Raw genomic sequence first — 25429 nt, 5'->3', positions numbered from 1 at the left:
TACTGTAGAAGCAAAGCGTTACAGTGGAGCAAAAAGAAGGAGGAAGAGGAGGAGGAGGAGGAGGAGAAGAAGAGGAGGAGGAGGAAGAAGGTTTCATGAATATCGTTGTGATTTCTTTGACACTGACTGTACATAGTTTTCGTCTGCTTAACAAATCTAGGTTTCTTTCTTTAGGAACTAGGTCTATGCAAAATAATCAACGTTTACTGTAACAGTGCACCATATTAAGAACACATAAACATGTACAAATGAAGAAATAAAAACATGTACATCTTGTCAATTCTTCACTTCTGGAATAACCGCGGTACTACAGTATATACTTGGGGCCTTAAAAGTTTGCATTCTACCTGAGATGCAAAAAAAAAAAAAAAACACAACTATAAACACTCATGAACCTGAGAGAGTGAAAACATACCAAATATCAAGTATTTAAAACAATTTTTTTAAAAATGGATTAGATGCTCAGATTGACCCCTTGTCTTTTCCATGATCAGAAAACAATTATCAATGTATATCCATTAAACACAACTACAGAACCCCAAAAGGTCATGCATGTGACACCGACTCTCTCAACTCTCCTGGAAAAAAAAAAAAAAAAAAAAAAGTGACTTCCCATAGTTTTGACTTTTGACTTTCCCTTGAAGATATCCACAATAAATAAGGAATGAAGCGATGCGGAGCAAAACCGTGACCAAATTGAAAGTATTTTGCAATCGTATAGTCGAGACAATAAATATTACATCCTGGCAATACAGCGTTATAGTCAGTGGAAGCTGCCACGCCACAGTGTCCGTCAAAGGGTTTTTCTTTTTTCTTCTATCAGTAATACCAGCTTTCGTTACGCTCCAGGTTGTTACTGTGATGCGAGTCTACGGTGCAAGAATACAGATGACGTGTACTGATATTGGCCCTGTGAGATACAGGCGAGTAGTGTACAATATATACTGCAAGAGTGTACGTGAGGGATAAGTGTACAATACTGACCAGATGCCTCGAAATCAAAGAAGGCACTAAAATGAAGTCCTTCAGTCTTTTCCTTTTGAATGATAAGCATTAAGAGGAGTGTTTAAGGCAGTGGTCCTTTTTCAGAATACACTTTTTTTTTTTAAACTCCGTACTTAGGGAATGCAACAAAAGCTCCCACTGATTAGCATACAGGATTTTACACATCTGTCTGTAACTGTGAGGCATTGTAACTCTGTCTCCGAGCCAGATTTATGATTTATGTTGCTTGGAGAAAAAATAAATAATAAAAAAAAATAAAATAAAATAATGGCTCCTCTGTGGATGTTTGAGGCTGCAGTGAAATGTATTCCTCCCCAAAAAAACCTCAGTCCAGAGCTTGACACAAATCTCTGATAACTTGTAAGGCCTGCAGCCCTTCCAAGTTATCAAAGGCAGCCCAAAGGTGGAGAGTCTTTACAGGCAGTGTTGGAGTCGAACTGAATCATGTTTGAACGTCTTTTTTTTTTTTTTCAAATCTAAACTTGACAATGGCAAAAAAAGCAAGAATTTCATAGCTGGAAAATAAGCATGAAATAAAAAGAGTACATTTTTTTTCACATTGAATATTGAAAAAGAATAAGGTTTTCTTTTGAACTGATGCGTTGGTCAGTGTATGCAAGTAAGACTGGCACAGTATCACATATTACAAAAAAAAATCCTGCAGATTCTCTAATTCCAAAAAGTGATTTCTTCTCTGTGGAGTTCTGTTTGTCACTGTCCACCTTCCCTTTAGGTCCTGTCATCTCTTTCAATAATAAAAACATACAAACACATCTTCAACTCTACACTGTGTTAATACTAAACGATCGCAGTACAGCCAGAACACTTCCTCATTTTGCGCTAGCTTCAAGTGCACTATTAGTTCACTGCATGCGAGAGGAGTCGGGGCACAGAAATTGACCTTAGAGTTGACAAGTTGACTGAATTTTACTTAAGAAAAAAAAAAAAAAAAAAAAAAAAAAAGAATAGAAAAAAAGATTGCCTTGAAATTAGCAACAATTAACAACAGCCGTTAGCAAGCATGGCGCAGCCGGCGTCGCGATGAACTGCGATCTATTGTGATATCTGCGAGTAACAATGTCCCCCATGCAAATCCCCGAAAGAAGTGTAATCCTGTCTGCTATGCGACTGGAGGAGCTGCAGCTGTCTGCTTCCATTTAGGACTATCATTGTAGCTTTAGCACTTAGCAACAATGTCTCCATCTGCCTCTCCAGCTGTTCCTTGCCCGTTGTGTCAAATCTCACCCGTATGACTCGTCCTCTTTAGAGAGAATGTCAGTCTTAACGCGTGGTGCATTTTGCAGCTGCAGGGGTTAAACTGGACGCCCTTACGGTTAGCTTGCTCTCCGGTAGCCGATGCCGAGAGGTCAAGCCCAGCTAAGGAGCTAACTAGCTAACTGGGTCACTCTCTGTGGCAAGCATAACCATGAATCAGAGTAGTTTTTAAAGTGACAGCCCCCACTTATGCCAGGATCAGACTACAGACTTTGCAAATTCGGAATGATTGTATTCAATTGACGGTATGTGCAACGGTGGCTTTACATCCAGGATAAACAAGTCTTGCATGTCTTCTCTAATGCGACACCCACCATGATGTTTCCCTGGAACTGACAAATATGATGACAGCATGACCCGTCCAGTAGAACACAGGGTTTAGGTTTACAGTTTTTGTGTCACAAAAAAAAGACTGCTGGCAATCATGCACAGTGTTTCGGTAGCAATGGCACAAAATTGTCAAAATGCTGTTCAAATGTTCTTCTTCTTTCCGGTTTTATGAAAGCTGGAATCTTTGCCGCTCAATGCTGCCTGATGAGGAGGAAGTCCTCCTCATCCTGCCAGACTCTGCCTTACCAAATGATCTATGAGTTGTGCAGTTGTGAACAATGATTGGTCGGGTTATTACTTGTAGCGTTGCCAGCCTTCCAAGCAAGACACAGCAGGAATTTATGGAACAGTTCCTGTTTTATCTGGCGTGGCAATTGTTGCGTAGTCTGACCCAGGCATGAGCTACACACCAGCTTTACTTTGGAGCTTCAAGGTGAGAAAGAAAGCTGCTTTCTGCATTTTTTTTTTTTTTTTTTTTTTTGTCAGGCTGAACTTCCTGGGCCACTCAGAATCCCTTAAACGTCCTCAGTTCCTCAGAGCAAATCATGCAAGCGTTGACATACTGTATTGTCTAAGTGTTATTTAGTTATATGCGTAAAATTCGATTTGTCAATCATTTTTCAGAACAAGTCGTTCTTTCTATTATCTCGGCTGAAAAAAAAAATAATCTCAAGGATTGCAATTAGCTCCATATCAGTTCATAGTTTGTAACATTAACACTTCATTTGCTGTGGTTCGACTGGGACCTCGGCTAAAATGCACCGAAAACTAAATCAATATTTAGTACTTTTATAATTCAAAGAGAGCACACCAAACAGGGACGCTGATGAAGGGAAAATGGACAATGACTTGTACACACCACTTTTTTGTATCCATTGAGGATTAAAGGGAGAAAAAAAAGCCCAGCAAGTTTTGTAGGTGACAGTAAAGTTACATGCTTTTAGAGTTAGAGAATTACTTTGATTTCATCAATGCAAAACAAACCAACCTGTCTTGGCACAGTTGTGTTTGGAGGGATTTGGGAGAGTTTGCCACAGTTTCCTGATGATTACCGCTTTCTCTTGGTGACGAGGCTCTATGATCATTCAGGGAGCAGATGCACATAGAAATTAATACTGGAGAATGATCGTCCTCTGTTCATTTACATTCTGCACTATGTAAAAAAAAGAAAAAGAGAGAAGTAATTGACATTCACATCCTGGCATTGTGTGGGGTTCAACTTTGGTCAATTTTCATGTGACAGAAACAGCCAAAAACAAAGACATCTGCGTGGTTCATCCTTCAGCGGGACTTGACCAGGACTCTGGATTCAACGTGCCTCCGGGCCCGCTCCGCCCGCAGGTGAACTCCATGGGGCATCATTATTAGCATACATCAGCATACAAGTTTGTGTGGCCGACACTTGCGTCATAAAGATTAAATTAGTAATTAGCACAGTGAGGTTTACCAAGAAGCGGGGAGGTTCTGTGCTGTCTTGACCAATCGGACCGCCACTTACATTGGAACTCACCCTGCAGGAAGTGAATTTTCGCACTCGAGGGGCTGCAATTTTTTTTTTCTTTGTTCCCTTAACAAAAAAACTAAACAAAAACATTGACCTGCTTGCTCAGATCTGGGTACATAAACTAAAGGCAGCACATACAGAAACAGACCAGGCTCACGTAACCTTTCCCAACGGCCAAAAGCAAGGATTAGGTGGAGTATATGAAACGAGAAAAATAAAATTTTTATCCAACAAGCATGTGAGGGAGGGGGAACAAAAAAAAAACCCAACAACACAAAAAAACCCGACAACAAGAAAAAAAATCGAACAAGGCACAAAATTGTCTGTAAAATAATCAAACCGTACAGAACAGGCCCCAGCAGTCCAGGAAGGGTCGGATAGGAGACTCAGCCGTGTCTCTTCTCACCACTTGGCCGCGCCAGTCCCACTTTCCACATTCTTCTCATCCACTTCAAAACCTCACAACTGCCCCGTCTCACACCTCTCTCTCAACCAATCCCAGTTAAGACATCATCTTCCCACAGCACCGCCCCCAACACCACCAGTACCACCACCACCTCCACCACCACCACCAGCATTCCCACCCGTCTCTCCTGGCCCGCCCACTTTAGATATAGTACTCCTTCTTCTCGTCTGTGTTGTTGTGTCCGCCCTCCGCGTTGATGATGGCCGTGTCGGCGTCTGCGGCGTCGTCCGCCCCTTTGGCTTCATGTGTGAAGTAGGTGCCTGGCGGGTACAGGAGGGGGAGCGGGGAAGGGAGAAACAACAACTGTATATCACAAAACACACAAAAAAGCTGCACGACACGATTGTCTTTCTTATTGCGGATTTTGATGTCATTACGCTTCACTTACAAACAAACCCCCTCCCCCCCACCAAAAAAAAAAAAAAACCACTTGAACTGTAGATGTGTTCATGATCAAGTGTGATTGCGCTGCTGGGTGCGTTACCTTTGTGTCTGGCGAAGTATCGACCGAGGCCGATGAGCACACAGAGGATGGCAAACATGACCACGGCAACCACTCCTCCGATGAGAGCGTGGTCAATTTTCTGTGGCGCCCCCTCGCCGGCCCTGGAGTCTAAAAGCAGAGAGGTGTGTGGTGAGCGGAGTCATGATACTGAAACCCACGTTTTTGTTTTTTTTTGTAGCGTCAAACAGGTCAGTTCCTCCGTAGGAACCTTAGACGTGCAAGATTTGATAAAGATAAATCGAACCATCCAAAGAAAATAATGCAGCCCAGTTAAGTTCGTCTCCTTCTTCAAGTCCCTCGACTCTGTTCAGTTGCATATTCCACTCAAACTTCACTCAACTTGTCAATCAGTAGCGAGAAGTAACTGCAAACCGATATCCTCCATTTACAGCTCGGCCGCTGGAAAAACTGTGAAAACAAAATCAGCCGCGGCAACGACCCGGTTCACACCGACATATTTAAATCCCAGCGAGGTGCCGGGGAACTGCACACGCTCGCCCGCTGCACTCCGCCTCGTTCGACGAAGCCTCTCCGGGTTTGATATAGTGGAGAATCGCTGTCTGACCCGCCGACGGCGAGCGACGTCGACGCATTTTTTTTCTTCTTCCCCAAGACAGTTATTTCGCCGAGAGGCAGTCGACGCTGCCCGTAATTTCACACACTGTAAAATACAACACGATTTAAGGGGCCATTTCTGGAAGTTACGGAGCTCAATCATCAAGAAATAGACACAAGTCGGCAGATAAATTGGCGCCGGCGTCGCCACGCGCAGAAAATACGCGGCTGCCTCAGGTGTCGGCCCGGCGCTGGCGCCGAGCGTCGCGCCAGATTTATCCGTGCACCCCTACGAGAACAAGGCAGAAAAAAAAAAAAAAAATTGAAGCCTATAAATTTTCCAGTCTCAGAATAGTTCACAGCCGTTTATCAATAGTCTATCTGCGCGCATTTGGGCTGATAGAGGAGTGTCAGGCGAGGGGCCGGGCTGGCGGCGGAGGCTGTTCTTTGCTGCATGAGAGAGCAGCTCAATTTTCCATCAATCTCACGAGCCGCGCTCAAAAGTTGAACGATTTCGATACGGAGGGGAGAGACGAGTGCTGCGGCGGCGGCGAGAATTTCTCGCCGAGTGGCCGCTCTCGCCGGCGAGGGGGCTACTAAAGTCGAGGTAAGTGGTCTCCGGCTAAAGCAACACCTTCCCAGAGGTTTAAGGTTACGTCCTGCGTGAGGACGTCTCGTTCGGAGGAAACCAATTAAGGAGGACGGCTCCTGAGCTTTCTCTCTTAGGAAAAAAAAAAAAAGACTCGTGTTCGCAGAGCCGGGCGTGGGGGTGTGTGTGGAGGGTGGAGTAGGGGGGCAGTGAGCCACTGCGTCTCCCCTGTTTGTTTACCATAGGAGAGCTGTCAGAAGCCACTGGCTGTTCCCTGGAGGAGAAGGAGGAGGAGGAACAGGCCTGTGTTCCATGCTAATGAACGTTCACCTGCTAAATGGCCCTGTCTCTTGCACCCCACCCCCAGCCGCGACCCCGAACCGCCCACCATTCACCTTGCCACCCCCCACCACCTCCTCCCACCCCATTCCACCCCCCCCCCCCCCGCTGTCTGGCGCCTGACACATCCGCGAGGAAACATGCCGGGCTTCCTGGCTGCCTGGGCACAGCGTGGGACACTTTCATTTAACAGGTGGAAAAAATTCTCCGGGAGCGAAGCGCCGAGGCTCCATCGCCCAAAATGTCAAGGGGTGGGTGGGTGGGTGGGGGTCGGGGTGGTGGCGGCGGTGGAGGGGGGCGACCAGAGAAAATCCCATAACACCTGCAGTATCTGCAGACATGGTTGGCTGCATATCTTGCCTCGCCCGCGCCGACTACACCACCGAACAGCAGTTTTATGTTTGTCAGTTACGTGTTTATTACACAGGAGGGCTGCAAAAAAAAAGAAAGGAAAAAAAACAAAAAAAAACAGGATCCCCGACTTGAAGAAAAACGCTACGGCGGCACTCCTGTTCCTTCAACTCCCAGCGCCGCCTGCCTGCAGTGCATTGTTAGGGGATTACACTAAATACCCCATAAAACCAATGCTGTTGTTTTGTTTTTTTTTTTGAGGTGGGGGGAGGGGTGGGAGAGAGAGAGAGAGAAGAGATTACGTAAACATACAGAACCCTGAGCTGCGCTGATGCATAATGCGGTTGACACTGTACTCCCCAGACCTGGAACATAACCGCTGTCGTTTGGGTCGGTGTTACTTCAGCTTTACGTTTATCTGGAGGAACTGGAGCAACAACCTGCTGCAACCAGAGAGACCGCTTCCCTAATCCTCCGTGCTCTTTTAAATCATCATTATTATTATTATTATTATTATTATTATTATTATTTTTACACGCATCCTCCTGGTAAAGAGCCTACAGACGCTGGTGAAAAGGGGGAGAAAAAAGACAAACACAAAAACATGAGTGACCTCTCCACACATTCGGTTAATGAGGTTTAGTCTCTGGAGGAACTGATCTGCCTCTGACTCCAGTGTTTGACCTTATGTGAAAAAATATCAGTCATACTCAGTGTTCATTTACATTACTTCCTCATTTGGGGCTCTAACGTATCCACATATGAACAGCGTGATGCCTTCAGGCACATCCGCACTCAATTTACGTGCTTAGAAGCCCACTAGGTTTTTCGAAAAGTAAGAAAAAAAAAAAGAGGAAAAAAAACCCCCAGCGAGCGTCATTACAGCAGCCCCGATGACCTCACTGCTTGAAATAAGCAGAATATGATTAGGTCTGTAATGAGCCCCCGTGTCCACAGAGCCGGCACAGCCCTGCTCGCGGCTGCACCGGGGAGCGCTGACACGCTCACACCAGCGTCCTGACAGGGTGTGCACAGCTGTGGGGATTTACGGGGGGAATAGAGAGGATTTGCAGCTGATGCCTGTGTCCGCGCCGCGGCTAAATCTGCTCCGCTGAACCTTCGCGCCGTATGCTTTACAGTCCCACCTTCCAGTCCCTCTGTGCTGGAATGACTAATTGCCCCCCCGGCCGGCCGGCCGACGGGGGCCTCAGTCAGGATGGAGATCAGAGGCACGAGCTTGTCGCCAGGCTGATTACGCCGGATGCAATTTCAGCTTTACCATCTTTTTTTGGTTCCTTTTGTTGCCTTTTTTTTCCCTGGGCATTAACAAAAACATGGCAATTTATGGGTGTAATTATGTGGCTATAATTGAAACAATGACTCTCCTCTAGCAATACAGCGCCGTCGCGGCTCGCGCTGGATGTACCGACCTTGTGCCTGCGCAGCGGCAGGGACAATGGGACACGGCCACAGACTCAACCTAAGGAATGGCCGTTTGCAGCAGTAAATCGCCAACGTCCGAGGCTTTTGTGTCGGTCGCTGCTGCAAGAGGAAATGAATGTAATGAGATAAGCGCTGAAGGACGGAAATCTCTATGGAATCTTTTTTTTCCCCATCCAGTGCAATGTTGCCGTTGCAGCTGACCATCAACGAAACATAATACAGTGCTTTTCGGATTGGATTTTGATTGTGTGTGACTGTGTGTGTTTTAATAAGCCAACTAAACCACACTCAGGCCAAACTGAATTCCCATTCGCATAATGCGCTTTATCTAATACAATAAATGAAGGCACCTAATACATAGTTTAGATCAATATTATTTAATTATATAGAAATGTATTTAGCTTATGCTATATATTTAGCTACACACCCTTAGCGGTACATCTCAGCAAAAAACAACATCACACGTCCTCTGTGTGTGTTGCTCTTTCCACTCCTTTCGCTTATTGGCTGGACTGGATCACGTTAACGCATGTGTGTCTCTACTTCATCCTTTGGAACCACCGGCCCGATCCCAACACAGTGTAAATGAAGCAGAAGTGGCAAATGCCACAGTCAAAATGGAAGACAAGAAGAAAAATATGCAAAGACAGACAACCTCTTGCTTGCACTGTTGTGCACTTGCTTCCACAAAATAATGTCCAATGGTTGTTACTCCCTTCTTTGCTTTGTGGAAGTTGCTCAGTACACTGGAGGCTCCGCAGTCTGTGCAGGGAGATGCTTTATTGTGGCGTCTTTGCAGCGCAAAACTACGACACCTTGTGGTGAAATGATTCCTCGTGTAGCTTCTTTAAACATGCGCAAACGCCACTGCGACAATGATCAGAGACTGAAAGACAAAAGATGCCACTACTGACCCAATGCCAAACGACCAGGGGACAGCAAACTCCAGCCCGCCTGCATCGCCCTCTACGCAACCTGACCTATCTATGTATTTAGTTTGTTTGTCTCCAGGAAAAAAGAAGATAAAAGCAGCAGTGGGGGAAAAAAACCCAAAACAAATTCTGATTCTCCCAGTGAAGTGGCTCAAAGTAATGCGGCTCATCAGTCGAGAATGAGGACACAGTGTGAGTTCACTGGCACATAACTTTCAATCTTCAGACCCTAATGTGCTAAGTAGAGCTCTCATAATCATTTGCAACTGCTCCATGAAAAGAGCAATTTCGCTACAGTGAAACACACTTTCGACTTCAGGGTGGGCTAGCACTACTAACCTGTTCCCCCGAGACCAATTAAAATGGGCTATTACAATATTTTCTTTCCTTAATAACTCTTTAAATGGAAGAATAATAAAAAAATGAAGCCTGCAGGTCAGAAAAACACAATTTCAACTGGGAATCGGGATAAACAAATGTGAAGCAGGGAAACGGAGAAATAAGCATTCCTAAATGATTCCTCAGTTTTTCCAATGAAATACTTCAAAGGGTGATGATACACGTGAGAGACCAAACAACGGCGGCGGATGCTTAACGGCTAATTATGTTGAAGACTAAAGTGTGCTCAGAACAGCCTTTGCAGAGGTCAATTACTTGCGTGTAGTTAAAGTTCCAACCCCAAGAGTCGACAGCCGTGGAAACACACCGACAACGTTTAGTGTGTACCGGCACAGAGGGAGAGAACGACAAACACCAGACCTGCCAGACACGGATTCTTAAAGAAGGCCGCCATCTGGCTGTAAATAACAGTTTGCACTTTTTCTTTTTTGGCTTGAAATTAGAAAAAAACCCGCAGTGATCCTCTGAGTGAAAAGATGTATTGTTGTAGTGTGCACCATGTGCATGTTAAAGGTGCTGCATTGGGCCCACTGTCAGATCTTCCTTTTCCGTCCTGGACTTTCTGAAAACTCAACACACTTGCAAATGAGTTTTGTGACAGGATTTAGGGCTGATTTACGTTACTTTGCGTTTGGTGACCGGCGGACTGCTGTGAAATGAGTAAAAAAATAACAAATAAATAAAATCCTACTTTCTTTCTTTTGCCTCTTTTTTCAGAAGAGGTGTTTTGCATTAGGTCTGATTTTTTTTTTTTTTTTTTTTTTTTAAAGAGAACAATACCATTCAAATGAATGCACAAATGTAAACATTTTTGTACATTTTTAATAATGCAATATTTTTCCACTTACTTTCTACGAAAAATCAAGACCTGGAAATGTATATAACATATATATATATGTGTGTGTGTGTATAAAATTGGAAATGACAATCAAAGCTTGGCCAACCTTGTGGAAAATCTCCAAGGGTTAGTCTGATTTCATCTGTGGGCGGCGTCCGCTTGATAGACGCAGTTTGATATTTTCTGGAAAGGTTGATTGCGTGGAAGTGGTGAAGCTCGCCGTGTTGACCCGAGGAAACCCCCACCCCACCCCCACCCCCACCTTTGGATTATTTTGCTCCCTGAAGCCTACTTCCTCCTGCTGTAGGTTGCCACGTCTGATATTAGGGAGCCTTTATAATGGGGGAGTGGAAGACAAATCCTTGTCCCCCTGTCTTTCCTCCGCTGGCTGGCTGACAAAGCGCTGTGTTACTGAAGGCTAAGCCAGGATCTGATGTCCCTACCTCGGATTCCTCTCTGAGCATCTGATGAGCTGCAAGCATTATCGCCACAGATTCCCTCCGATGCCGGGCGTTGCGGGTAAAGCCGCACGCCGACTCCTCCCCGCTGGGTTGCATTCTTCATCTCGAGGACACCAAGCCTGCTCCGTTTCTACCGACACTCATTCCGCCGTCTTTAGTTTTTACGCGTCAGAATCGAGGGTGGCGCGGAAGGTGACATGTGTCAACTGCTCTTTTGGTACGAGAAGTCAGCTAAAAGCTTTTTTTGGTGGGTTTTTTTTTCGTTTCAGTGTAAACACACAACAAATGCACAATGAGACAAAGAGAGTCAGAAAAGTTTTAAAGACGCGCCGCTTTGAACGGCCAACTTCACAAATGCGCAGTCACAAACGAAGTCTTTTAAGGCACTGCAAGACCTGACATCATACCCTCTTGTGAAACTTTTCTCGACATGAAACGGCGCAGAGCACAAACAACTCGGGGAGCAAGCCTGTGCCTTAACGCGATATTTGCTCCCCCCCCCCACCCACCTCCCAAAAACAGATTTGGTCTTTGAACCGAAAGCTTCGCTTGGCAATAACAGAAGACGGGAAACACAGGGAAGAGAAGGCAGCCGCAGAGATCCAAGCCTGCTGGGAGAGCTTTGCATCTACAAGGTAATTCGAACCGCACAACGTGCTTCAAGAAAATTATGACTTTAAAGGAGGAAAAAGAAAAGTTGTCGCTTGTATAAACGAGTCTCGTAGGAGTCTTAGCCATTCAAATCTGTTTGTACCTTTAAGTCAATAAAAAACTACAGCATTAAAATAAAACATGGAGGCCAGATCATCTAAAACTGTTGGTTGGAAGTCCTGAAGAAACAGAACTATTTAACTTAACATCCATATCCATACACAATGACAGACATTCTAACAATAAGAGTCTGTTTTAATCCACTATTGGATCAATCCCTAATCCCTGATTACTGATTGATCTCTCATTTCTAGTTCACCTTAGGTTCCAATTCAGCAAAAGATTTGAAAACACCAAAACCATTTATCCCTTAAAAACTCTTTCTGTTGCCATTATTTGCTATTTGTGTTTATTTGCTTGGTGGCTAGTGGGTTGTGCCATCTTTGCCGTTTCAACCAGTGGATGCTGTATCATCGGACGCCTAAAACACTCAAAAAAGGGAAAAGTTGGTTGAACAAAGGGCAAAAAAACGACAGAATATCTTGTTAAGTGCGGGGGAAATTTTCAGTCGCAAACTGCTGACAAACAAAAGAGATTTCCAAACTTCAGCCCTTCAGCGTGTGTTTCAGGGAAGGATCAAGAGAGAGAGAGAGTGAGAGAGGCAGAGAGGGTGTGTGTGTGTGTGTGTGTGTGTGTGTGTGTGTGTGTGTGTGTGTGAGTGTGGGGGGGTGCTGACGTTGAAAATATTCTGATTGGGCCTTAAAATCAGGATGGTGTGTGAGGCTGTTCAGACTACGAGCAAGTTAAAAAGAAAAGTGCACAGCTGACGCTGCAACGGCTGCGCCTGTTTACACACTTATGACGAACGACTGCGAAATGAACCTGCATTCTTCTTGACTGGGGGCGGGGGAGGGGGCGGGCGGGCGCTATACCCCTGCTTTTATGCTGATTACGGCAGCGCGGAGCAATCCGCCGCAAGACGGCTTACCGTTGCCCTTGTGACAGGGTATTTAGAAGAGTGGTGAACTGCAAGAAAGCTCAATTACATCCGCCCAGCATGTATTGCATAAATCATGGTAAATCCCCTTTCAGAGCTGTCTTTTGGAAATTAGTGGAACGTTTCCGCTGGAAAAAAAAAAAAAAGGAAGAATAAAAAAAAAACAAAACGCGGCGACGGCAGGAAGGCGGGCGTGCACGCTCCTGCGGAAAAGAGGCCTCCAACTTTGAGGCGCGGAAGTGCCGGTGTCATGTGCTCAAGACTTTCATTTGTCTCCTTCAATGAATGAGGGCACAACAGATAGAAGGAGGAAGCCACAGTTTAAGAAAAGCTTTAAAACAGCGGGCGTAAATTTCCATGGCTGAATCAATTGCGGAGTTGTCATGGCGAAAGGGCTCCGAGTGCCATATCTCCAAAACAGCTATTGATAAAAACGATCCATTCTTTAAGGATAGTTTGTTGTATTGAAATGTCACACTCTGGCATATCCAAATGTCAGCTCCCAAGGTTGCCTCGCCGCAGCCTTAACGCCGCTTTTGAAATAAAAGCGATTAAAAAAAAAAGAAAAGAAAGAGAGAGGTGTCAATATGGGAGGGGGTTAATATTCAGATTCCTGCCCCCCCACCCCCCGTCCCTCCATTTTTTTTTTCTTTTTTGTTCACAGCTGAATCAAAATGGAAAAAGGCGGTCGGGGCGGGCGGTCGGGCGGGCGAGGTGCCCAAAAGGTCGCCCCCGCCGCCAAACTCCGCAAATGAACTAAACTTTCTTTTGTTCGCTACGCCAAGGAAAGGCTGTCTTTGAGGAAAAATACGTAGTTATTGATCTTTTCTCCGCCTCGTAATAGCTAAATGTGACTGGCATTTGTAGGGGAGATGTAAAGGGCATTATAATATGATGGATGGGCCGGCGGAGATACGGCTGCAGATGCTGATAAGATAGCGGCGGAGCCAGGGCGCGGGTCCGCCGCTTTTTGCTCGCATCAAACGCGCGACTGGGAAGGACTATGACAGGAATCTGTGACGGGCCGCCGCTGCCTGTCGTCCACGTCGCCTATCAGCGACACTATCTGATTAAAACTGGCAACGCAAGCTCTCTCCCGGCCCCTCGGTACATGCCCTTGCCCCTTCTCCTCGCGATCACCTGATCGCACGTGCATGCAGGCCCTCACACACATGCGCAGGGACACACGCACCACACATCCTCTCTCTCTCTCGCACACACACAGACACACACACACACACACACACACAGTCGAGAAGGACAGTAGTTGAGGGGGGAGATACTTTACCTTGCGTGTTGACTGAGTTGGTGGTGGGTGTAGGGCTAGTAGTGGGAGCATCTAGATGAAAAGAGTCAAAAAAAAATACAAGACAGGTGTGAGAAACAAAAGAGGAACAATCCAAGGGAAAATAAGGTCAAAGGTCATTGAGAATGAGAAAGCTGTGAGAGTCACAGGGTGCACGTGAGCGAGTCGTAGTGGGTTCCTTGTAAGGGTGCAGATGGGAGAAGGGCAGCGCTTTGACTTCTTATACGAATCTAAGAAGATCCCATTGTTAGCTACCAACGTCTCTCTTCCGTGTTAGCTAAAGCTTTCCGATGAAACGATGCTCTTCGTTGAGCGTACAAACCTTTCTAAAAACCTGAAGACTCTGCAGGGTGAAAACGCGCTCGTTTTGGGGATCACCGGAAGGTGTCGTGTGACATTTCGGAGCTCACTGTTTATCGCATCAGCCAAAATAATGCGTACACAGGAAAGGGAAAACTAGCATGAATATTTAATTTGTGTAAGTACTTCTACACATATAAATACCTCTTCCCAAGTCTGATCAAGTTACGACCACACTGTGTACTGTTGTACAATGTTTTCCCAACAGATGTCATTACCCTCATGAATGTAGCATCAACGTGTTGAGGTAAGAAACGTTACCCAAGCAGTAGTTTGCCGTACACATCATGTCTGGAAGCCAATGGCCACCACTTTCAGCACCTCTTGTAATTAGAGGCTTGAGTTAACTCGTATTAATCTCAAGATGTCTGAATAAATTTGGTACTGAAAAATGTACGCACGTTTTTTTTTTCTTTTTCTGATGTGTGTTTACATTATTTTGGCTGACTGTATACAAATTGTTTTGAAAGTTGAAGACAACAATGCAGCATGTCGACCCTGACCAGGCAATGAAGAGGTAAACAGTTATCTTGCAATACCTGCTCATTAGCGCTAAGTAGCAGCGGATTTAGCGGCTAACTCCCAAACTTGACAGTTGTGTTTAACAGCTGAGCCAAGAGATGAGGACCAGGTCAGATAACAGTCGTAATTCCGAAGCCGGTGATTCCTGGGTGTCGCTGCAAACGATTTCCATCCTTCCTTCCATCCAGTCGTTGGTTACGAATTTCTAACTAGACGAGACAGCAAATCAACACCACTGTCAACAGCTGCAGCCCATTCCTAATTGTCTTCGGCTGAAGGCGAAGCCACGGCCGGGTTGCCAGGTCATCACTGAACTAGTCAACCATCCTCCAGAGACCAGCAACCTGATCCACGGGGAACCAGGAGAACCAGCAGAGAGGCTGCGGAGGCTACTGGCTACCGCACCAACTACACGCCCGCGTGCGTGTACTGCAGCTATTATTATCACCACCACGCACACGCAACAGAAGCCACTCCAATACCAATATTTCTCTTTGCGTAGAGTTGCATGACGTGGGGGTGGGGGTATTGTATTTCTCTCTCTTTTTTCTTCCCCCGTTACATTTTCTAATTTACTGTGAATAATAATGTCTGGTTGTCACAGAGCCAAATTGCAATTTCCCACAGTCTCTCACAATAATTAAGTCAAACTGCAAATTAAACCACACTGGTGGTCTTCCGCTGCAGCGCCGCGCCGCGCATAGCCGGCGTCCTCCGCCCAGCGCCGGCTCTGATTAGGCCTGTCACCAACCTGCCAATGCACGCACGCACACACACACACACACACACACACTTAGAACACACACGAACGCAGTGTAAAGACAAAACGGAGGGCAGCTCAGGTACGCTGCGGCACTAAGGAGGGCTGGAAACATCCTCATCAGGGGAATATATGCCTGGCGATGGTGCCGGGGGAAGATAGCGTGACCCCTCGCTGTGGTGGAGTCGCAGCAGGGGAAATTGACTGGCTGTCTCCATGCCTTTACTGTCTGCACTCCATCAAAAGGCAGCAGTGGGGGACCGCACACTCCCAAACTAATGATAAAACATCAAGGACAGCATAATGTTGCCGCCGGGGATGGAGAGTACAGCAGAGGCGGTGCTGATGGTGGGAGAGGGTATCAGGGTATCTGGGAAAGATTCTCTCCTGAAAGTATTGCAACCGTGTGCGTGTGCGTGTGTGTGTGTGTGTGTATTGGGGAGGGGGGTTGGGCTAGATTTCTCTCTCCCTGTGACCAAAGGCAGTCTGATAGCTGAAATGTCAGTGTCTGGAAGAGGGAAATTGGCCATTCAGGGGAAGAGGGTCCTCACAAAAGCTCGGATAGCATGTGGCACATATAATATCCCGGCGAACAAGAATTCTCCATGAGCAATTTCCAGGCCTGGATGACTCTGGGCTAAACATTATGAGGGCAGAAATATGAGTGCCGCCGCGAGAGGCCATATTTTTTTTTCAGGGAGCATTTGTGTCGGTGAGGAATTCCGTGTGAGACAATTTTAAGCACAAAGTGAAACAATGTGGGAGAAATTGTTTATCTATGCCTGCTTAAACCTGTCTGCAAACATAACAGCGAGCGAATAGATTTGGCTTGTTGTTTTTCCACCCCCTTCATTCCTTTCTTCTCTCATGCTTACAAAAACACCCGTTGCACGGTGCTCAGGTGTTCAGCTCGCTGCGTTTTGCAGCGTGTTTTCTACCAATGAAATGCATCTTCGGCTCATCATGGATTCCCCAGGAACGAGGCCTTTGCTGAGACACACTGACGGAAATCTGCCCTGGATGATGTCACAAAGGGTGACGATCACAAGCCAGTGTTAGTGACAGCACACCTTGTCACTTTGTTACGGTCTCCATGCAAGTGGAAGCAGGATGTGGAAGTTTAGCATGTTGCTCAAACAGGAGGCTGCAAACAGAGGGCTAAATATGCCTTTTTTTTGCATTTTTCTCAAACAGGAGGTTGTAAACAGAGGGCTAAATATGCCCTTTTTAGCATGTTGCTCAAACAGGAGGCTGCAAACAGAGGGCTAAATATGCCTTTTTTTAGCATGTTGCTAAAACAGGAGGTTGTAAACAGAGGGCTAAATATGTCTTTTTTAGCATGTTGCTCAAACAGGAGGTTGTAAACAGAGGGCTAAATATGCCTTTTTTAGCATGGTGCTAAAACAGGAAGTTGTCAACAGAGGGCTAATTATGCCTTTTTTAGCATGTTGCTCAAACAGGAGGTTGTAAACAGAGGGCTAAATATGCCTTTTTTAGCATGGTGCTCAAACAGGAGGTTGTCAACAGAGGGCTAATTATGCCTTTTTTTTCTTTTTTTTTTTTTGAGCATTCCATGCTTCTTAGGTGGAGCACTGAATACAGACAAAGTGCAAGGATGCCAAAAATGTGCACAATACGGCACCTATAAGGGCTCGTTTTCCATTCAAAATGTATGAGGCGATCACCTGCTCTGTGCGCTGCAGTGCTGCACATCTCCTACCTACAACCCAGCACGGGCGCCGGGTAAATCACGTCCGCCTCTGTTGTGTCCAAACCACCACCTGCGAATCTCGACTCGTCCACCGCAGATTTATCGGACAAAAAGCCAAGCGCGGCCTAAACGGCGGCGGCGGCGGCAGGAGGGCAGCGAGGGGGTCGCTGTGCCGCCTGCGGGCGCCGTGCGTGAGTTATAGCGCCGCCGCTGCCTCGGAGAGGCCTCGCGCACTCCCAGACCACGTACACCGGGGGGCACAATTCACACTCTGCTGCAGACACACGCGGCCGTGAAGAACAGCGTGACAAGACTCCTTTTTCCCGGCCGCCCCCCCCTTACAATACCCGGCCCACAATAGGATTTCTATTTGACATGGATTTACATCGGCCTCACACCTGTCGGGGCCTGTCACACTCTGAAAGGTCATTAGTCTTTTTGAAATAGGAGGAGCCAGGAGGACTGGCACCACCGAGGAGCAGGTGAGCAGGGGGGAGCAGCAGCAGCAGCAGGGAGAAGCAGCAGCAGCAGCAGCAGGGAGAAGCAGCAGCAGAAGGGCAGAAGGAAGTGGAGGGAAAATGTAGCTTGGCTCCATTAGCGATGCCCATAAGCAAATATTTATCAGCAACAGAACTCATTAGAGCGCAGCCATTTGTTGTATGAAGTCGGCTAAACAAGAGGCTTTAACTGACGCGATAACAAAACAAATTGGGGGGGGTGGGGCGGGGGGGAGACGAGCGGTGGGGAGGGGGGGAAATGCCAGAAACTGAAGAGGAGAAATCTGTAATTTTGCATGAATATATATATATATACACCCCCACATATGCATATGTGTGTGTCTGTATTCGTGCAAAATTATACATATATATTAATATATACATTCATATATGTATATATTTATATAAATGTATGCATGATACCCCATTATAACCAGCTTCATGAAATAATGACTGCTTGAATGCTCTGCGATCATTATGAGTGCATGAAAATCAGTCAAGATGTGCTTAACAAGTCTGGGAACATTTTAGTGTTTAATGAAAACAATTTCCAATCTCTAATTAAAAGTGATGGAGTGTGCAGAGTTGTGTGTGAACACACTGAAAGTAGGCAGTTTCAAAGAGCCTGAAATATGAATCATGATGTTCACAGTTTTATGGTCGAGCACACACAACTAATCACAAAAGTGTGATTATAATAAAAAGTTTTGTTTTAGAAATGTTAACTTTTTATTTTATTTTAGCAGTGGTAAAGCATCCGACCTCTGCATTCATACTCTAACATCACAATGAATTAGTTATTCAAGGCAACAACCGTCAGAGCCATCCCATATGTTCCATATTCAGCACATCCTGACGGATTTATATGCACCAGTAAAAATCTTAGAGCATTCCAGGAGATTGTTTGATGATGCTGGTTATAATGAAGTTCAATGCAGGAAGGAGTCAGTGACCCCAAACCTTTGACCAGTGGTGTATATGCACTATTGGATGGGTGTATATATAATTATTGCCCGATTCAACTCTGGAAGCCAACACAACAACAATTCACTGTCCAAATGTTGCTGTGCGTCTAAGAGGCTCTGGCGCACTGGGGGCACACGTTGCTCAACACTTTAGAGCTTCGAGTGGAGGGCAGTGGTCGAAAAAAAAAAAAGACACGCAAGGACATGCTAGGGCTGATGCATGTTGCACAAAAAAAAAAAGGTCCAATTAAGCTACTGTGGCAACGATGATTAGTTTGGTACAACAAACTCTCACAGATTCTGTCTGGCATTTATTTCTTCGGAAAGGAAGACGAAGACGAGTGGAGTGGAGGGGGGGGGCGGGTTGGGGTGCTGCAGACACAATTATACAAGGTTACACAAGGTTATTATCGCTGCTGTGTCATTATAGACGACTGAAGCCAGACATTCCGCCGCTTGATTGAATTTTTTATAAAGTACGTGGAGGGGGAGCGGCTAATTGAAAAACGCCACGAGCATGAACGCCGACGGAAAGCAGCGTCTGGTTTGTTTTTTTTCCAGCGGAGGCCTCGCCGAGGTGCAAGCGCGATGCCGCTGTAACGCGCGCACACACAGGCAACAGAGCCGAGGTTTTCTAACCTTCGACGAACACGTTTCATTTTCTCCCCGTCGCACCTCGGGAGAGTGCGGCAGGATTTTTCCGTTTTTTTTTTTTCCCCTCTGTAAACTTTTCGCGACAATTAGGGAGGCGGGCGGCCAAGGCTCGGCTAAGTCTGCGTGGTGAGCCGCAGCTATTTGCCAGCATATGCTGTCCTTTTTGTCTCAGAGTGATCATTATGGGCCCATTGGGAACAAGCAGATGTCATCATCCGCCTGGCAGAGCACAATGATGAATAACCATGGGTGCGACGGAGTTACGAGAGTCACAGGCGCCCCGTGTCACCGTGACAAAGTCACACAAGGAGACGGAGGTGCCGCTGACCAAACGTTACGTCAGGCAGGAGGCACTTTTCTCTTTATTAAGCGTGCGGCGGAATAAAGTTTATATTCGACTCACGGCAGGTGGGGAAATAGAACAGAAATAGCATCTGATGTTTTCTCAGCGGCTGAGAGGATCAATCAAGTCATGCTGTGATTCCGTTCGGAAAAAAAAAATCCCCAAAAAACGCCAAAATAAAAATACAAAAAACACAAAACATTTCCGTCAACCAGAGCATGAAAGATTTCAGCTTGTTTTATTTTGCTGGTGTAGAATTCCAGTCAGAAAAGACTGAAACAAAGAGTTGGACTCCAGCTTTTAATGACGCTGCACGATATTGTGGCTTCCCTACACCGGGACCTCGCTGCGACCCCTCCATTAACATCCTTTTCAATGTCTGCCAGAACAAACAAACAAAATAAATAAATAAATAGCAAAACAGAGCTGATGTTAAAACCATTAGAAATGCGTTTTCCCATTCCCCTCATAAAAAAAGCTGCATTTCCAGCAACTTCCATTAACACTTTTGCCGGCCAGCGCGGAGAGAGAGAGAGAGAGAGAGGGAGAGAGAGAGAGGGAGAGAGAGAGAGAGAGAGAGAGAGAGAAATAGAGAATAAAATAAATCCACGTTACATCACCGATTCGACACACAAAAGTTCACGGCCATCAAAAGCAAACAACAACAGCAGCATTTTTGAAAGCGGCGCTGAGCTCTTGTATGAAAAGCACGAGGAGGTAATGCTGGGCCGCGGCTCCGCTCCCCCTCTCTTCACGCTTCCTGTCCGGCCACGTTTCATGCTTCCGGTTTCAGTGGCCACAAAGGGGGACAGACAACAGCTTGCTGCATTTTGCCAAAGGGCAATTAATAATGCGCTGTTACATCTCGGCGAGCACAAGGTTTTTGTTGTGAGATGACAGACTTTTTTTTTTTTTTGTTTTTTGTTTTTTAATAAGGTGCTCTGAATTTCTCTGCAAACGGCACAGCTTTTACAAAATACATTTTAAAACTCCAAAACCAGCTGTATATAACCCAGCTCAAGTCACATAGGTTGTGTGTGTCTGTGTGTGTGTGTGTGTGTGTGTGTGTGTGTGTGTGTGTGTGTGTGTGTGTGTGTGTGTGTGTACATGTGTGTGCTTGGGAGGGAAATTGAAACGCATCCAGCAGCAAAATGAAGACACAACAGCTAAAGGGAGCCTATCAGAACGCCAGAGCAGAGCAAGTAGCGGTAATGCAACGACTCCTGAGCGAGTCGTCATTCCCAGTCTCCAGTGACTCGTGCGATGATTTGCTCACCAAGAAGAAAAGACGAGACGACATGACATCACCGTGCACCTGCTACTCTAACCACATGCTAAAAAAAAACATATAATATATATGAGTAAATGTATCAAGATATTTACTTTTTTTCCACGCTGCCGTGCGAATAAAGAACAACTACAACTCTGGTTTCTCCTCCTTTCCTTCCTCATTCCTGTATGGATTTCTAGGTCTGTTTGACCGACTCAGTCACTCGAAAACCAGGTGGCCTTTGGTGAGTCACCCATATAAACTCGAATCAGTAAAAAAATAATTTCCCATGACTCGCACACAGAGGCGAGGGAGCGTAATGGCAGATCTTATATTACATCCTGTCTGCTGGTGTTACTAACTGGCTGCTAATTGTCAGAATAAAGTTCAAGCCGGATAGTGTTATCGAGTATATCCAAACAAACACCAACTCTGTGAAAATCCGACTGAAAAACGACTGCAACTATGAATGGAGTAGATTCTGAAGGCTGCGCATTGTACAGCGTGAACGCTCCAGCTTCTCCTGAGTGGCTCTTAAGCTACTAGCAGGAAAACCAGGCTTCGAGTTGGGACGCCAGTTGAAACTGAGGTGAGCACAGACAAACTTTTTCCTCTTCGGCAGATCAATAAAGGCAGCCTTGTGTGTCGAACTCTGAGCATACATCATTCAGCTGAGAGAAGGCCAAACATCTGAGCAAGCAAACAATAAGAAAACATATTTTGGTGTGGAGCACGTGGGATGTTGGGATCCTCGACTAAGGCAGCTGGCAGTGACGTGATTAAAACACAAACAAACTCCTTGGTTTTGATTCCCGCCCTTTAAAATGTGCTAAATGTTTACTGCCAACAGTACTGTTACTAATACTACTACACCTACTAGTGCTCTTTTGTTTTTCCACCTGCCATTGCTAGTACCACTACTCCCATTGTTGCTAATGCTAATATTTATATTAATACAAATATTAATACTAATACAAATACTCGTACTGCTCTGCTGCTGCTTCTGCTGCTCCTACGACCACGACAGCCGCTACTCCTCCTGCTGCTAACACTAATACTAATACTAACAATGTTGCTGCTGCTGCTACTACGACTACTATCACGACTATTAATACTAATACTGCTCATGCTACAACTATTCCTCTCATAACTAATCATAATACTGCTGTGACTACCACCACAAATATAAAGCAAACAGACTATTTTTACCCCCGCCATCAAGTGCATTCTTGGGGGTATTTAATGTTCTTGGCCAGGGGGCTGGAAAAAAGGAAGATTCTGAAGGAAATTCTCTTGTTTGAAGAGCAGCCAGCAACAATGGCTGCCCCTCTCCCCTCCAGACGCTAACAAGAAGGAATAAAGGTCTGAGCAGAGTGTACTCGACCAGCATGGCGTTAACATGCTCTCAGAATGATAAAGTCTGTCTCCTTTTTCAGAACTTCAAACGGCGCCCCCCTGCTGTTCTCTCTCCCAGATTAAAGTGCAAGGATGACTGGTGTGCGCGCGGCAGAAAGCGTCTCTCTGCGTTGGGCGCGCGGCTGAAGCCACCGCGGCATGCGCCTGCTAATTGTGCGGCGGCAGTGACGGCACAATTAAAGGGGGCTGGAGTTCAAGGCAGGTTGGTTCCGATGGGGGAAGGACACGAGCCGCCCGCCGCATTTAAAGTCAGGTCCTGGGAGAGACGATCCCTCCGTTGCCCTTTACTGGTTGGCTGCAGAGCACTTTGACATTCCATCCACTCAGATGAAAGTCAATCAAAAGCAAAGGCCATCTTCATTGTAGAAATGTGAGGTTGATTTTCTGCTGCAGCACCTCATCTTGAAGGCCAATACTGGAGCAGTGAATGAACTAATGATGGGCGGATTTTTTTTTTTAAACATTTATTTATTTATTTCAGATACATCGTCTAATGTCCCTGTTGCCATCTTGTTCAGGGCTACTTATACTCTCGCATCGTGTTTTAAATGGGCCACTACAGTCAATGATTTATTCAGACCTGATTAATAAATATTGCATCAGTTTTGGATAAATATGGACCTTATTAGCTCAGTTACTATAAATAAGCTTCAGACCGGAGTTGGGGAACACAAAGCGGGGATGGGTTGGGCATTGTTCACAGCTGATTATGTTTGTATCCCCCAGTGATTTACTGAGCTTTGGAGACGTTGGCAGGGAGATTTGTCACTGTTGCACACAGCCAGGCTAGTCGTTTACGCTAAGTCAAAAATCGGCAGCAGACATTATGGAGTGATATAAATCTTTCTACCCTCCAAAAAAAAAAAAAAAAAAGCTTTCCTGTATTGGCTGTAAAATCATCATGATGACATTCGCCAAAGTCACCCGGTGCAAAGTTTGTGAGCAGAGGGTTTACAGATGGCAACAAGAAATCAGCGAGCGCAGTCCGTTTTCGTTTTCGTTTTTGACAAACTGAGTTTTTAGTGTTTGGAAAGTATGTTTTTTTCCTGTCCTTTTCAAATGTCAGCAGTTGAGCTTTTATGAAAAATTCAAGAGGGATTTTACATGTTTAGTAAAATGCGTCTTCATGCGTGAAGGAGTTATGTTAAGCGTTGCGTGATGTCATCGGCGGCAAAGCTATACGGGCACTTTGTGGCTACGTCGGCTAATTAGAGCAAACACAACAAAACGAACTGGAGCTATTAAATAGCCAACTGCATCTACGCAGGGTGCAAAAAAAAAACCATACACTCAAACTCACTTTGGACGTAAAAGCAGCGGTGCCCCAGTGAGGCGCGGCACCTACCGTGCACGTAGAGCATGTAGTCGTCGTAGGCCTCCCCCACGGTGTTGGACGCCACGCAGCGATAGGTGCCGTTGTAGGACTTGTTGAGGTTCTCGATGTACAGGTTGGAGCCGGTGACCACGGCGTGAGGCGGCACGTCCTCGTCCACCCTCAGCCAGGTGATCTGGTGGGGACTGACGACAGTAAAGACCAGTGAGTGATCTGAGCTGCTGCTGACATCAACTGGCAGTTTCTTGGCCGCTCTGTGGCCACTCAACATGGCTGTTGACAGTGTGGAAAATATTATATGCCTTTTATTTTGGTGGGGATTGAGGCAAGCTTCCCCTGAGTGTGATAATAGGGGGATTCCTGAGTGGTGATTTCAACCTCAGTGGTCATTTCAGAAAACTCTGTGTCAGTCTTCTGCTTCCGGCTGTTTCCACCAGGTGGTCGCCACAGTGACTCATCGAACCCAAAGCCTCTGCATTGTCAGCGAGGCAGAACTAGTTTAGTTCACCTTCCTCTATTGAAATAAATGTGAACAAACCAAGAATTGATTCTCGATGAGCACAAGAGGAAATCTTGGAAATTCTGCAAAACATTTCACTGCCCCGGTTAAAAACATTGAGGCTCTCCAGTGCCTGGAGGCAGAGTTGGGCAAAGTCCCTACAGTCAAGTCTGAACTTGTGAAATAGTTTTGACAATTTTACTCAAAGCATTTGTTTAAAATGCCAGACGTAGACAGTTAAAAAAACATTTTCGCTGATTCTTTACTTGCACTGTGTCTTCTACTTGTTTTTATTACTATTCTTTTCTGGTTTATTCTTAAATACCTGAGCTTGTGAGCGCTGCAGTTTCCTTTTGGCGGCCTGCCTGTTGTGTAAATGTGCCTGTTCCTGAGCAACATGTTCAGGGAAAAAGATGGATTTTTGGTCTGTCATTGCAATACCGCTGGATGACGCCCGGCACGTCACAGTTTTGCAAGGGATCTGGTGTGACTTGTGAATGTGCTTTGCATCTTTGCCGCTCACACATCTAAGGAAACCTGCCACCATGGGGCTATCACATGCATCAGTCAGGCGGTGTCTTTTCCCGGCTCGAAAGCGAGCGTAAAGGTCAGACGGGAGATTTCCAGGAGAAGGACTGCTGGCAGGCCCTGTCTAATGATGTTTTTCTTTTGCTTGGTTTTCATCGAGCAAGCTAAAAACAGCTAACATTTAAATGGTACATTGGAATGTAAAGGTTAAGAGGGTGCCTGGACTTCTAAGAAAAGAGGTTGTGAAGAGGCAAAGTGCAAGAAGCAAAAGAAAATAAATTAAAAAAAAAAAAAAGTGCAGGCGTCTGCACGGGCACTCACTGCGGTTTTCCTTCGGCGATACATGTCAAATCGAGATTGTCGCCCTCTCGGGTTAATCCCTCGGGATATGTCACCATAATCTTCACCTCCGGTTTATCTGCGGAGAAAAGACACAAGGGTTGCCGGTGTTATAAATAATAACAACACAGCGTCTTTTTCAGGGAGTGTTGGACTCTGAGAGGGAGCAGTGAGTGAAGCGAACCCCTAAATGAAAGGCAAACTGCCAGGAGTGAAACTTAGAGGAGGGTGAAATGATTTCACTTTATTCTGCTCGGTAAACACACACCCAAGTCTCGGATATCTG

General features: G+C 45.8%; 1 protein-coding gene across 3 annotated transcripts in view; it reads right to left on the bottom strand.

Moving 5' to 3' along the window:
* Positions 1 to 2135: 2135 nt before the first annotated feature.
* cadm1b (cell adhesion molecule 1b) overlaps positions 2136 to 25429 on the bottom strand; it is a 147513-nt gene continuing 124219 nt past the window's right edge. For 2 of the 3 annotated variants that reach the window (XM_076036388.1, XM_076036387.1), the window contains 5 exons: positions 25126 to 25222; positions 23790 to 23962; positions 13929 to 13979; positions 5065 to 5193; positions 2136 to 4840 (listed from right to left, as the gene is read on the bottom strand). In XM_076036388.1, coding sequence (XP_075892503.1) covers positions 4722 to 4840; positions 5065 to 5193; positions 13929 to 13979; positions 23790 to 23962; positions 25126 to 25222 — 569 coding nt within the window. In that variant the 3' untranslated portion in view covers positions 2136 to 4721. The remainder of the gene's footprint in view (positions 4841 to 5064; positions 5194 to 13928; positions 13980 to 23789; positions 23963 to 25125; positions 25223 to 25429) is intronic. The other variant, XM_076036389.1, reaches the window with a different exon arrangement.

The sequence above is a fragment of the Nelusetta ayraudi genome, unplaced genomic scaffold, assembly GCF_046127955.1.
Source record: "Nelusetta ayraudi isolate G7.1 ecotype Tasmania unplaced genomic scaffold, CSIRO-AGI_Nayr_v1 ptg000048l, whole genome shotgun sequence".
Lineage (NCBI taxonomy): Eukaryota > Metazoa > Chordata > Actinopteri > Tetraodontiformes > Monacanthidae > Nelusetta > Nelusetta ayraudi.
The sequence above is the reverse complement of the archived record's forward strand: the minus strand, read 5'-3'. Positions and strand labels throughout refer to the sequence as shown.